The sequence below is a fragment of the Neoarius graeffei genome, chromosome 21, assembly GCF_027579695.1.
Source record: "Neoarius graeffei isolate fNeoGra1 chromosome 21, fNeoGra1.pri, whole genome shotgun sequence".
NCBI classification, from domain to species: Eukaryota; Metazoa; Chordata; class Actinopteri; order Siluriformes; family Ariidae; genus Neoarius; species Neoarius graeffei.
In genome coordinates, this window is record NC_083589.1 from 5,009,694 (window position 1) to 5,025,430 (window position 15,737).

A 15,737-nucleotide genomic window follows, 5' to 3' on the forward strand; every position below is an offset into this window, starting at 1 on the left:
CAACCATTCACACTCACATTCACACCTACGGTCAATTTAGAGTCACCAGTTAACCTAACCTGCATGTCTTTGGACTGTGGGGGAAACCGGAGCACCCGGAGGAAACCCACGCGGACATGGGGAGAACATGCAAATTCCGTAAACGACTCAAACCTGCACAGGATTAAGGCACAATCAATCAGCGCACCTACATAAAAACTGTGAAAACACACTTTGCGAAGTATTGAGTTGCGTTGCTGACACATTACCGAGCCTTATTTCCTTGTTTGGTTTCCTGATCCCTGATTTCCTGTTTCTCGTCTTTGATTCTGCCGAGTCTACGATAGCCTGTTTGTGCCTCGCTCAACCTATTGCCTGTTTCACCGTTTTACAATTTTGCCTGCCATTCTGGATTGTCGTCACTTGTATTAATAAACACACCTTCTGCGCTTACATCCGTCTCCCAACCATCTCTGACAGAATACTTCACACCCCCTGACAAAGAGAAGCACATTCACCTGTTCATACGGCAAGTTCAGGAACAAACTAATGTTAATGGTGCTAAAACAGCTGCCGTCAAATTGTGCAGTTGGAGTCTTGTTCTCGGACTCGAGGTTTAGTGACTCGACTACAACACTGCCTTCAAGCACCAACATTCACCATCAAACACTAGCGTTCACGTCTCTTGCACCTTGGGCCAAGGACTAATGTTCTTTCCTCTCACCGTGTACTGTACACCGTAAATGGCCGCGATGTCAATAAAGATCAACTTGAGTCTCCATCAAACACCAACGTTTGAGTTCCATCACACAACAAACACCATCACACACTAACACCAACATTCAAACACAAAGCAACTTTCTCCATCAAAGGCCAACACTCACAACCAGAAACACCATTCACCATCAAAACACCAAAACCTCAAACCACTCGTGAGTTAAAATGTCAGTGTATTACCTCACAGCACACATTACTCAGTAAGGAAGTGTTTAGAGACTGGTGTTAAATTGTAATGAGCTTAAAGTGCATATCCTGGACCAATTTCGTGTTTTTTTTATATGAAAGCATGTCCCTTTACACACTCATCCAGAAGGGTAATTTTGCACAAGGCCATCTGTCTACAGCAGAAAAAAATAAAATAACAAAACGTGTCTGGAAAAATCCCAAGGGAGTCTGGAGCCAGATTCGTGACGTCACGTGCGGATCCGCGAGCAGGGTGCGAGACCCTGCATGGGTTCAGTGCACAGTCTGTGTAGACCAAGTTTAGCAGCTAGCGATTTTGCATGGAAATATGGAACTGTCGCCTGAGCTTCTAAACCCATGGATTCATGTATCAATGCTCCTCTATCTATTGTTGCATAAATCATATTTTTTCTAATTACTATTATGGATTTAGGCGGCACGGTGGTGTAGTGGTTAGCGCTGTCGCCTCACAGCAAGAAGGTCCGGGTTCGAGCCCCGTGGCCGACGAGGGCCTTTCTGTGCGGAGTTTGCATGTTCTCCCCGTGTCCGTGTGGGTTTCCTCCGGGTGCTCCGGTTTCCCCCACAGTCCAAAGACATGCAGGTTAGGTTAACTGGTGACTCTAAATTGACCGTAGGTGTGAATGTGAGTGTGAATGGTTGTCTGTGTCTATGTGTCAGCCCTGTGATGACCTGGCGACTTGTCCAGGGTGTACCCCGCCTTTCGCCCGTAGTCAGCTGGGATAGGCTCCAGCTTGCCTGCGACCCTGTAGAACAGGATAAAGCGGCTAGAGATAATGAGATGAGATGAGACGCAACCAGGAGCCAGCTTTCTCGCTTATTCAAGAGAGGAGCTGCTGGCCCTGAAAACAATGGGACGAGCCGGGATACGACACCCCGTCCCGGCCGAGCTGAGGAGGAAACCCAGTGGCTGCAAAGCTGGAGCTAAGCTAAAGGCTAGGCTAGCGGACAACCGGCGGCGCTACAAACCATCCATTCCCTCCGTTATCATGGGGAATGTGAACTCACTGCCGAATAAGGTCGACGGGCTATCCGCACTGAACAACCAGCGGATTTACCGGTAGAGCGGCTTATTTATTTTTACGGAGACATGGGTAACGCACCTTGTACCGGATGCTAACGTGGACCTGCGGGGCTCTCACAGCAGTGAATCCGACAGAGACACTAAAGCATGCGGGAAAGGCAAAGGTGGGGGACTCGTCATTTACGTGAACTACCGCTGGTGTAACCCGGGACATTTCTCCATAAAGACCGTCTTATGTTGCCCGGACTTGGAGCTGCTAGCATCACCATCTGCTTTGGTCCTCGGCTTTTTCCGGGTGCCTCGCACGAAGCGCTCCCATTTCTCTCTCATTGTCCGGTCTTTTGGGAAACGATGAGTACTAATCCCATCATGATTGGTGTTGCTACACCCTCCTACGATACATCTGTTCACCATTTTAATAATTACGTGGTAACGTTGAAGAAATTTGCAGAAAACCACCAGGTCGTTTTCTCATCAACAAACCAGCGCTGACGTAGGATTCAGAGGTAGGCGTCCCACATGTGATGTCACGAAAATCAGTGTTTGCCGGGAAATCCAAATGCCGAGTTTTTTCAGAGGCGGACCAATTCGCCTCAAATGGCTCGATTTCAACTGAATTTTTCTGGTATTGTGCAAGGTAAAAAAAAAGCACAAAATGTGACAGATATTTGACCAAAGTTTAATATAAAATAGGAGAATTACATTGATCTTGCTCCTGAATTTACCCGTGATATGCACTTTAAGTCAGTAAAGAACAGAAAAAAAATTTTTTTCATGGTTTGAGACTAAACAATGTTCGTGAGTGTTTATTTGTGTGCAGTGTTGACACACCTGACTGGTGTTCAGTCCCTCCTGACCTTTCAGCTCAGCAATCTGTTTATTCAGAGCAGCCATCTTGGCTTTCGCCTGCAGTTTCAGTTTGGTGAACTTTGCTTCACCCTGCTCCTTCTCCTCCTATAAAACACACACACACACACACACACACACATTGATATGGGAAAAAAAAAATGCTTTTATGGTCCCTAAACACACTGCTGTTCTCAGAGTCCAAAAAAAAAAAAGTATGTAACACTACGTTCACACTGCAAGGCTTAATGCTCAATTCCGATTTTTTTGTGAAATCCGATTTTTTTGTGAGGTCGTTCACATTAACAAATATATGCGACTTGTATGTGATCCTCAGTATGAACGAAAAGCGACCTAAAAGTGTTCCGCATGCGCATTGCAGGATACGACGACGTCACACGCAGTGAGCATGGCCAGTGTTTACGGAAGTAAAACCGCCCGGTTGCGGTATGACCCATCCAATCTAGCTTGAATAGCTGCATCCCCCCAAATGGAAATCAGCTCCCTAACCTCTGCGTCCTTCCATTGAGAAGATTCAGAACCTTCACAGCCCGAAGCGTCCCTCGCATTGATGTCATGCGCAGGGGCGCAGATACGTTTTTTGAACTGGGGGGGACAAAAAACTGGGGGGGACAAAGCTGCCAGCAAACCAACCCCGATATGCCTGTCAAACTTCTTGTGGGTTACCATAGCAACCAAGCTCGAGCTCGCAACCTGTGCAGTCTGCGCAGCTCAACCAACCGAATATCAGTCTTTGTTTTGTTTTATGTGAGTTGTTGCAACTATGTATACACTGCTGTGCACCTCAATAAACCGAATGGTAATTAGTCTTTTGATTTTTCCGTGAGGTTTGCCTTATGCAAAGAAAGACAGCATAGACGTTTTTTTCCTCCCTATAAGTGGGGGGGACCGAACGAGGTGAATTTAAATCTGGGTGGGACGAATCCCACCCTCTATCTGCGCCCGTGATTATGCGCCATGTTGTTGTAACTTTTTTTTGAGAGACCCGCCGCCTACTTCAGCGCAGAATAGTGACGTCTGTGGCTTGTTGATGACGTGTAAGTCAGATGAATGTGACCTGGTGGTTCAGACTGAAGTCGCATATGAAAAGAGCGGATAGGAATCGGAATTAGGACCACATATCCAAACGGCCTGGGTCGGATTTGAAAAAAATCAGATCTGTGTCGTTCATATTGTCAATAAAAGATCGGATACAGGTCACATATGGGCGAAAAGATCGGATTTGAGTCACTTCAGCCTGCAGTGTGAACGTAGCCTAAGAGAAGTAACTCCGTGTCTGTAGGTGATATAGTACTACATACCTGCCAACCTTGAAAAAATTTTATGAGTACAATTTTACGAGTCCCTCCCCCCTCGCGTCAACCTCACCCCAACCCGGCGCGCATGCGCCCCCACAGACCACAACCAGCAGACCAAAAACACACTTTCAATCCAGTTTTATTGATTGACCTTGGGAACATAGTCCAGTTTTGTAAAACATTCCTATTGATAGACTTTGGGAAACTGTTACTGATGGCTCTTGCGAACTTCCTTCCGTTTTGAAAAGCACAACAAACATTAAATACATGTGCAAATGAAATGAAATTAAACCAGAGCCACTCTTTCAAAATAAATAACACATTAAATTAATACAGTATGTAAAAAAGGCACTTTCAACACTAAATATGGTCTGCACAAATTTCCCATGCAATAGGTTTAGACTTTTGCATTTAACATGTTGGAAGTATATTGCATTATACAGTAAAAATATTGCATTATACAGTACACTGCAGTATTTTGTAGTATGCCTTTGTCATGTGCAAACTATTGCATTTGCATTCGAAATATTGCATTTACTGCAGTAATACTGTATAAAAAAGCATTTGATACCGCAGTACCACGCAGGCTTTTTCATAAGAGGGACGACCAATTTTCAACTTCACATCATCTGCAAACATTCTAGGCTACCACTGACAGAAGTTACCGACTGCCCTTAAAGTGCCATTCCACCATTGGATGTATTCTTCGGCATAAAATACAATATATTTTGACAACATATATAAATGGCATCACTAGATAGAGAAATCTTTTAGCTTCAAAATGATATATCAAACATAATTTGACAACGACAAGTATATTAATTTTGCGACCAAAGTCACCTACCCTTTTAATTTCCGCGCGTGATGTCATCGGCAGGTTCCCCTTCTTGTGTACCGTGTGACGTGGCACATATTATCAGCAATGGCAGATAGAACGCGATAAAAATAATACCAATAAATCTAGCTAATACCAATAAATCTAGCTAACTGAAAGATTAACTCAAAATTTTTCGCAATTTTTTTGGCCCCCATATACAAGGAGAAATGACTCTCTCACTTTGGGGGTTTCCTGGTCTAAAAATAGACCGACACGTGGTACACAAGAAGGGGAACCTGCCGATGACATCACGTTTCACTACCGCGCGGAAATTAAAAGGGTAGGTGACTTTGGTCGCAAAATTAATATACTTGTCGTTGTCAAAAAATTATGTTCGATATATCATTTTGAAGCTAAAAGATTTCTCTGTCTAGTCATGTTGTCATAAAATATATTGTATTTTATGCCAAAGAATACATCCAATGGTGGAATGGCACTTTAAGATATACAACACGCTACGTTTTGTTGAGCACATCAATAAAAGTGGTACTTATCATAGTGATTCAATGAGAGCGCGAGAGGAATTGTAATCAGGTTTCGTTGGTTACAGCATCGAATATGCAACCTCGAGTGACGGCTTCGAAGTTAAATGAAGAACTAGCCTGTACCGCTGGTGTTGTAAATGCACAAAATAACGGCTAGGAAGCTCGAGTACACGTGAAACACAACTGTTTCTGTTACAAATATAAAAACGACGTCTCTAACCGGCGTTTCAATCCCTGACTCGCTCTAGCCACCTGGCTGCACCGCTGCACTCAAGTCAGAGACGCGAAGGAGGAAGGGGAGGGGGAGGGGTGAAGAGGGCGGAGCCACACGCTCTGGAAGAGGGGCGGGGGGATTGGGCAAAGCGTTCCATTCTGGCTTTGAGTCTTCTCACAGATCAGCGGTATCAACTTCAGCGAGAACTTGACTGAAATGCGAGTTCGGACGATATGCGTACTTTTTAATGTGAAAACGTACAGTCGTACAATGAGGTAAAAATTCGTAGCGGCTACGCAAGATGCGTACAGGTTGGCAGGTATGGTACTATATCAGACCACCACCACCCCCGGAATCAGCAGTAGGGCTTTGACCTTGGCCCAAAAATCATAGTCGAAGTTCGTTTGGAAATTAATCTAGACATTCGAATAGTATTCGAACTTTTATTAATTATATTATTCTTAAATGCCTCACTAACACCTCGGCATCAAAATTAAATATGATATTCAGTCCACCAGGGGGCAGTGTTCAGTCAATGTCAATAAGATTACGTGCAGGAAATATGAAATATTCAGGCGTGTTTTTACAACCACTACTAATGAAACGTGCAGTGTCGTAGTAATTGGCATTATACCGGCTGACACTTTTAACGTTACATAATCCACAAACTTCGTCGTTTGTCCGTTGCCTTTTTTGTGTGAAACGCTGTTCCTTCGGTTTCCTGGTTGCTTGTACTGATGAAAGCCTCTAAACTGTAGCCTCACTGACAATCAAAGGGGAACGTTTACAAAATGAGCAGGTACTGCTAGGCCTACACCTAATCTGTGAGTTTATAACACTGCCGTTCCGAGCCCATTCGTGTTGGCTTTTGAGAATGTTTGTTTTGAATGAGACCGGTGTCAGCTGTCATGTCACTGCTTCCTGCTCGCGTCTCTGATTCACAATTCAAACAAACACGGACACGATATGTTATAAGATCACAGATTAGTTTTACGTGCTCACTTCGTTAACTTATGAACTTCATGGTATGTAAATTCCACCATGTGTAGGCTAAATTAATTTAGGCCTATAGGCTACTTGCGCAAGTAAGCTAATAGTTTTTTTTAATTTTTTTTTTTAGCAACTATCCCAAGTTGACAAAAATAACAGCGCATGAAAGCATTACTGCGCAGTGTCGCATAGTCAGCTTGACGCTAACGTCTACAGGTGCCCAGATAAGACAAAAGACAATGACCTTCGCGATTCACATAAATTCCACAGACGTTAAAAAAAAAAAAAAAAAACCTGCGACCTGAACTGAAAACGTTTACAACCACATTCACAAAAATAAAAGAATTATGCCTAATGATACCATATACAGGTTCGAATATTTAGAGCTGCCTAATATTCGTTCAAACATCTCTTTTTTTCACAACATTCGAATTGTATTCGAATATCGAAGTTCGAAGTCAAAGCCCTAATCAGCAGTGGTTTAGTCCAGGCTGAAAGATGACGTTCAACCAACTGTGCAGTCTCTTTACCGGAGGGATGAACACTCCCAGATTGGAGTGTTTACATTTTATTGAATTTCCCACAATCTAACAGAACTCATGAAGAACCTCAGAAAAGTCCTGACTGCTATTCGAGTCTTCAGAACATTCGAGATGGTTCTGATGCACACTTATTTCTCACCTTGTGCAGTTTCTCAGCGCTGGCCAGCTGATCGTCCTTCTCCCTGATCAGCTCTTTAAGCTGAACCACCAGCTGTTCTGTCTGAGCCAATCGGTCCAGGATCTCTTCTGAAGCTCCCGAGACATCTGAGGAGGCATCAGGGCCGGATAACAACGTCGGCACCAAATCACCCTGTACAAAACGGAAATACAGAAACTGTGACTGACCTCAAACATCAGGCATTTGCAAGCATCTACTGAGGAATAATGCGGTGATTGGAATGGATTTGAAGAGTATCACGCAAATAAACAGATTTAAATTATAAAGAGCTCAAAAGATACTGTCCATCACACATCAGCATTCACCATCACATGCCAACGTCCATCATCACATGCCATGGTATGCCAACATTCGCCATCACATGCCATGGTATGCCAGCGTTTGCCATTGCACACCAACGTTTGCCATTGCACACTAATGTTCTCCATTGCACGCCATGGTACGCCAACATTTGCCATCCATCACACACCAATGTATGCCAATGTTCTCCATCACACGCCACCATCTGCCATCGCATGCCAATATTCACCAACGTTTGCAACTGCACACCAACGTTCTCCATTGCACGCCAACATTTGCCATCGCATGCCAACGTTCACCAACATTTGTCATTGCACACCAATGTTCTCCATCGAACACCAGCATTCCCCATTGCACGCCAATGTCCACCATCACACATCATGGTACGCCAACATTTGCCATCCATCACACGCCAATGTATGCCAATGTTCTCCATCGCACAGCAACATTCACCATTGCACACCAATGTTTGCCATCGCATTCCAACGTTCGCTGACATTTGCCATTGCATACCAATGTTCTCCATCGCAAGCCAACATTTGCCAGCACACACCACGGTACACCAACATTCGCCATCACACGCCATGGTACGTCAATGTTTGCCATCCATCACACACCAATGTTCTCCACTGCATGCCAACATTCGCCATCGCACACCAACATTTGCCATCATGTGGCAACATTCACCAAAGTTTGCCATTCCACGCCAGTGTTCTCCATCACACACCAATGCACACCAACATTCATCATGACATCCCAATGTACGCCAACATTCTCCATTGCACGCTAACGTTTGCCAGCACATGCCAATGTATGTCAATGTTTGCCATCGCGCACCAATGTTCACCAACCTTCACCAAAATTTGCCATCGAACACCAATGTTCTCCATCGCACGTTCCCAACCATCTTCCTTTTATTTATACAGAGCCTCTCTCACTCACGGTCATCTGAACACTGTTTATTCCTGCAGGACCTTGAGTTTATCAGAAGGTTCTCTGACAGCGAGACAAAGCGTGACAGCTACAGATACAGCTGTCTAAACGCCGAGCCTTGTCTGATGTTGAAAAAAAGAAGCTCCTGCTGAAGGAACATTTGGCTAAATAAATGTGTGCGCGCGCAGTCTCTCCAGTTCCTGAGCACTGCACAGGTGTCGAGACTCACCTGAGGATCAGCATCATCGCCATGCTGCTCCTCCCCGGATAACTCCTGCAGCACCGAGGTCACGCCTTGGGTCAGCCGGCTAAACATGGCCGACCTGCGAGGAGAAAAACAAACAACAGCTTAAAAATGATTCATTCCAGTTTAATCGAGAAATTATTTCGCGTCCTGATTCACGCGGAGCATCCAGTGGACGGAATACACAGGGCATACATGTCAACCTATACGGAATGTCCGTATTTTATACGGATTTGATTCAATAAACGTAGTATACGGGCGTATAAATAAAGTTATACGGATTCTTTAAAAAAAACTTCAATATTTATTTAGAGCTATAATCAATTCCCACGATGATAAAAGAGCGCATAACATTTACAAACGTACTGTAGACCACAGACAGCCAGTAAAGAGTCTTATGAAATCGCGCGTTATCTTGTGGTAGCGAGACTTCGTTCCACTTTTGATCATGCGCACACCGCACTGCGAGAATCCTGCCAACCGTGAAGTCATAGACATATAAACATAGACGCCGCCTTCTGCGTAGAATCATACGTCATCCTCGCCGCCATATTGGATGGGGCAAAGTGGAGATTCTTCAACCGTCTCTGGTATAGCGTCTAGACAGTAGCGGAGAATAAAGATGCCTCATTCATGTGCTGCGTTTAACTGTACCAACAGGTTTACCGTCCAAACGAGATCACATGGGATTACCTTTCACAGGTGAGACTGGAAAAATACTTTTCATTGTATTTGGTCATTATAACGTAATTTTACGAACAGATTTTCCTGACTTTGTGGCTAATATGAAGTCTCGTGGGCGGCATGGTGGTGTAGTGGTTAGCGCTGTCGCCTCACAGCAAGAAGGTCCTGGGTTCGAGCCCCGGGGCCGGCAAGGGCCTTTCTGTGCGGAGTTTGCATGTTCTCCCCGTGTCCGCGTGGGTTTCCTCCGGGTGCTCCGGTTTCCCCCACAGTCCAAAGACATGCAGGTTAGGTTAACTGGTGGCTCTAAATTGAGCGTAGGTGTGAATGTGAGTGTGAATGGTTGTCTGTGTCTATGTGTCAGCCCTGTGATGACCTGGCGACTTGTCCAGGGTGTACCCCGTCTTTCGCCCGTAGTCAGCTGGGATAGGCTCCAGCTTGCCTGCGACCTTGTAGAAGGATAAAGCGGCTAGAGATAATGAGATGAGATGAAGTCTCGTGCATAATAGACGCTCGGTGAAACCTGTCTCCAAACAACGAAGTATTTCCTTCGTAACTACGCTGATAGCACTTTGTATTCATTCTGAAGGTTTATTGTTATTAATATTGAATAAAAAGTAACTGGGATATATCATTGTTAATTATCATTCAAATTTTAGGTAAATTATTTTAATTTGCATCTTATACGGATTTTATAAGGGAAATACGGATTTTGGAGGTTGGTTATACAGGTTTGCTTGACATGTATGACAGGGTGCCAATACTTATGTGCAGCACGACACGTGGGGTTCAGTGTGTAAGTCTCTCCACCTGTAGGTGTGCCTGATAAACCTGCTATCTGTCAGATTAGACAGCTTTGTATCCGGTTACCATAGAAGCCTCACTGGCGTCAGCCAATCACATGCAAGTCCTTCAGTCGCCTAATTAATATTCATGATGTGAACCCGAAACCTCGCGCGCTGCGGAAAGTCAACAAAGTCGGGGGGAGAGACACCGCCTGCACAGCGTGACGCGGCTGCGCATGCGCGCTGCTGCCCCGACACAACAAGCAGAAAAGATTAATGAAGAAACGCTGAGGTTCTGCGAGGCTCCTCACGGACTCAGGGAACCTGCTGGAAGGTGTGAAGGTATGAAATTAGCTCCTCATCTCACCACGGACTCAGATTCACCAGGAAACCACAGGGTTTCTGTGCAGTAGGTTAGAAAAACAGTCGCGCATCATCATCATCATCACACGTCGTCTTTAATGGCTGCGGTGCCACACTGACCTGCTGTGGATCCTCCTCAAGCGAGCAGAAGCTGCTGTTCTCGGACTCTTGAATAAATGTCGTGTTTGGGATTTGTGAGCAGAGCCACATCACCAAACATCCCGGAAATGAAAAAGTCACACAACAGCGATTGGCCTGCGCAGGGGCAAGGGAGCGTCTGCCAATTACAAGCACAAGTCTAAAACGAAGAGGAAAGGGAGCGTCTACAAATTACAACCATAAAACTACAGTTGCAAATAAAACTAAACCTGAAACAGAGCAGTAAGGTTATATCTTCAAATTAACTGCAAAGAGGAAGGAAAGGGGGAAAAAACACTAAGGGATAATTTACAAATTACAACCACAAAGCTACAGTTACAAATTAAACTGTAAACCTGAAACAGAGCAAATCAACTGCAAAGAGGAAAAAACAAGCACCGACAGAGGATCTACAAATTACAGCCACAAAGCTATTTACAAATAAAACTGTAAATCTGAAACCGAGCAGCAAGGGGATGCCTTCAAGTTAACTGCAAAGAGGAAGGAAAGAAAAAAAAACACTAAGGGAGCATCTACAAATTACAACCACAAATCTGAGCATCTACAAATTACAACCATAAAACTACAGTTACAAATAAGACTGTAAATCTGAAACAGAGCAATGGAGCAGTAAGGGGATGCCTTCAAATTAACTGCAAAGAGGAAGGAAAGGAAAAAAACACACCAAGGGAGCATCTACAAATTACAACCACGAAGCTACAGTTACAAATAAAACTGTAAACCTGAAACGGAGCAAATCAACTGCAAAGAGGAAAAAACAAACACCGACGGAGGATCTACAAATTACAACTACAAATCTGAAACGAAGAGGAAAGGGAGCATCTACAAATTACAACCACAAAGCTAGTTACAAATAAAACTGTAAATCAGAAACAGAGCAGTAAGGGGATATCTTCAAATTAACTGCAAAGAGGAAAAACAAGCACCGACGGAGCATCGACAAATAACCACAAAGCTAGTTACAAATAAAACTGTAAACCTGAAACGGAGCAGTAAGGGGATGTCTTCAAAATAACTGCAAAGAGGGAGGAAAGGAAAAAAAAAACCACTAAGGGAGCATCTACAAATTACAACTACAAATCTGAAACGAAGAGGAAAGGGAGCATCTACAAATTACAACCACAAAACTACAGTTACAAATAAAACTGTAAATCTGAAACAGCACTAAGGGGATATCTTCAAATTAATTGCAAAGAGGAAGGAAAGGGGGAAAACACTAAGGGAGCATCTACAAATTACAACTACAAATCTGTAAAGAAGAACGGGAGCATCTACAAATTACAACCACAAAGCTACAGTTACAAATAAAACTGTAAACCTGAAACAGAGCAATGGAGCAGTAAGGGGATGTCTTCAAATTAACTGCAAAGAGGAACAAACAAGCACCGACAGAGGATCTACAAATTACAACCACAAATCTGAAACGAAGAGGAAAGGGAGCATCTACAAATTACAACCACAAAGCTAGTGACTAAATTGTAAACCTGAAACAGAGCAGCAAGGGGATGCCTTCAAATTAACTGCAAAGAGGAAGGAAAGGGAAAAAAAAAACTAAGGGAGCATCTACAAATTACAACCACAAATCTGAAACAAAGAGGAACAGGAGCATCTACAAATTACAACCACAAAGCTACAGTTACAAATAAAACTGTAAACCTGAAACAGAGCAATGGAGCAGTAAGGGGATGTCTTCAAATTAACTGCAAAGAGGAACAAACAAGCACCGACAGAGGATCTACAAATTACAACCACAAATCTGAAACGAAGAGGAAAGGGAGCATCTACAAATTACAACCACAAAGCTAGTGACAAATAAAATTGTAAACCTGAAACAGAGCAGCAAGGGGATGCCTTCAAATTAACTGCAAAGAGGAAGGAAAGGGAAAAAACACTAAGGGAGCATCTACAAATTGCAACCACAAATCTGAAACAAAGAGGAACGGGAGCATCTACAAATTACAACCACAAAGCTACAGTTACAAATAAAACTGTAAACCTGAAACAGAGCAACGGGGCAGTTAGGGAGTGTCTACAAATTACAACCACAAAGTTGAAGGAGTGTCTACAAATGAACTGCAAAGAGGAAAAAAACAGCAATGGATCATCTACAAATTACAACCACAAAACTACAGTTACAAATAAAACTGTAACCCTGAAACAGAACATTAAGGGGATGTCTACAAATTAACTGCAAAGAAGAAGAAAAAAAACCACAAGCACCAAGGGAGCGTCTACAAATAATAAGCACGGCTCTGAAATGAAGAGGAAAGGGAGTGTCTACAAATTACAACCACAAAACTACAGTTACAAATGAAAAAACTATAAACCGGAATAAGGGAATGTCTACAAATTAAAAACAAACAGCAAAAGGGCGTCTATAAATTACAACTGTAAACCTGAAACAAAGCAGCAATGGAGTGTTTGCACATTTTAACTGAACTGAAAGGAAGTGGTAAAGGAGTGTACAAAGTGCAAATGTAAATCTGAATGAAGCAGCATCCAATGTATAAGCACCGGCAGGACATGAAACAGCAGGCATCTCCAAACTAAAGCTGTTCATGACGACAAGAACATCCACACACTGAAACGAGACGGCAAGCGAGTATCTACAAAGTAGAACTGCAAATGGGAAAGAAAGTGACAGAAAGCGTGTCGACACGCTGAGACACGATATTTTTCTCAGGAGTCATTTCTCCTTTCAGAAGCGAAACCTCGAGCTGTAAAAGAGTCTGGAACTTTTCTTCACAGTTTCACTGGAGGAAGTGTTTTGAGTGACATCACGCCCACAGAAATTTTCCTGTGACACGTCTCACTGCATTGTCAACACATTTTAACCCAGTGTCTGTGAAAAGCTGAACTGGTCCGACGCCGTTCTTTAGTTTGTAACAGAACTCCATCTTTGAATTCGTCGTAACCCGTCCGTCCACGTTCCACTGCGACAGTCATCATGAACCACGGCAGGATGCGAGGACTCGACTGCAGAGTGAACCTGATCGTCCAGTACGGCAAGCAGCTGGCTCGCAGCCTCTTCCTGCTCGCGCACTACATGACGGTGTTGGTGAGCTTCACGTCTCGCTCCGTTGGCTGGGTCGTGGAGGTGATCAGGTGGATGATGCTCTCTGTGCAGTGTGTCGCGTTGGTGCTCAACGCCATACACAGGAGCCTGAGCAGGCTGAGCCGAAGATGCACCGGGACTGCGATGGAGATCCTGTCGGGTAAAGAGTCGGACTCGGAGTGACAAATGGGAAGTTTCCGAAAAAACTTTTTTTTTTCGCATGGATTCTATAATCAGAATGATGCCGGAATGATAAAACATCAAACAAATATTTTGTAAAAGTTTTATTGAAGATCCTGTTGCCCTGAAATGTCTCTCTCGGGATATTGTTCATGTATGTGCTTCACTGTTAGTTTAAAAAAATATATTTAAAAATGACTATGTATAATTTTTAGTGAATGTTTTAAAGTCTGGAGCTTGAAGTTTTGGTCCTAATTCAGAAAGTATATTATTATTTTTTTTTATTATTATTATTATTTTTATTATTTTAATATAATATATGCTGACCTAGTGCTCATATACAGTATACTTGTCATATTTTCAGTATAATTTCATTTATCATTAACATTTATTACGGCGTAATCAGTACGAGCGTCAAAAAGGACGACTGAATAAGGAAAAAATCTTAACTACCACATTAAACACAAATATCTCTATTCACAGATGTAACAATCATTTAATGTAGCCATTTTCATATCATAATGTTCTCTGCATTACGATTTATTAGAGGAATCATCTATATTTTATGTATTTATGTATTCTTGGGCAATTCCATTTTTTTTTTTCCCCAGTTATACACACATGAATTATCTCAGATCAAATTAAAAGTTCTATATTTCTCTTCACTTTACACACACATACATTTAAAAATGACTATGTATAATTTTTAGTGAATGTTTTAAAGTCTGGAGCTTGAAGTTTTGGTCCTAATTCAGAAAGTATATTATTATTATAACTTTTTAATTTTAATATCATATATGTTGACCTAGTGCTCATATACAGTATACTTGTCATATTTTCAGTATAATTTCTTTTATCATTAACATTTATTACGGCGTAATCAGTACGAGCGTCAAAAATGGCGACTGAATAACGAAAAAATCTTAACTGCCACATTAAACACACAAATATCTCTATTCACAGATGTAACAATCATTTAATGTAGCCATTTTCATATCATAATGTTCTCTGCATGACGATTTATTAGAGGAATCATCTATATTTTATGTATTGTATGTATTCTTGGGCAATTCCATTATTTTTTTTCCCCAGTTATACACACATGAATTATCTCAGATCAAATTAAAAGTTCTACATTTCTCTTCACTTTACACACACACACACATCTGTATTACAGAGATTTCCAGTTTGAGTATTGATATTGAGCTTCAGACTGGAGGTGTAACCTTTGAGTATTATTAGTCATTATTATAGTTTATTAAAAAAGGAAACATGAATTATACCTGATGCGTTTGTAATTGCGTGGGCTGTAAGCCGAGCCATGTGGTTTTATATTACAGGATAACAAAAATCTGCAGTTCTGATCTTTATTAGCACTGATGCATATCTAATCACGTACAGTATCCTGTAACAGGAAGTCAGGTCTGAACCGGGAAAGGAAATCACCGAACGTAAGAGTGGTGAGAAAAATCTCTGGGAAAAAGGAAACGAGACTCAGGAAAAGAAACGTCGAGTTAAAAGAGAAACAGAAGATAAGAGCAGCTCTGTGGCAGCACGGTTTGATGATAAAATTATTTACACAGGCGTTTATAGCAACCTAAA

The 15,737-nt window shown here is 42.5% G+C and overlaps 1 protein-coding gene across 2 annotated transcripts in view; it reads right to left on the reverse strand.

The window, feature by feature from the left end:
- Window positions 1-11,067, reverse strand: part of golgb1 (golgin B1) — a 52,211-nt gene extending 41,144 nt beyond the window's left edge. For both annotated transcript variants that reach the window (XM_060903806.1, XM_060903805.1), the window contains exons 1-4: window positions 10,862-11,067; window positions 8,898-8,991; window positions 7,397-7,567; window positions 2,816-2,938 (exon numbers count right to left, since the gene is read on the reverse strand). In XM_060903806.1, the coding sequence (XP_060759789.1) occupies window positions 2,816-2,938; window positions 7,397-7,567; window positions 8,898-8,984 (381 nt within the window). In that variant the 5' untranslated portion in view covers window positions 8,985-8,991; window positions 10,862-11,067. The remainder of the gene's footprint in view (window positions 1-2,815; window positions 2,939-7,396; window positions 7,568-8,897; window positions 8,992-10,861) is intronic.
- Window positions 11,068-15,737: the final 4,670 nt, after the last annotated feature.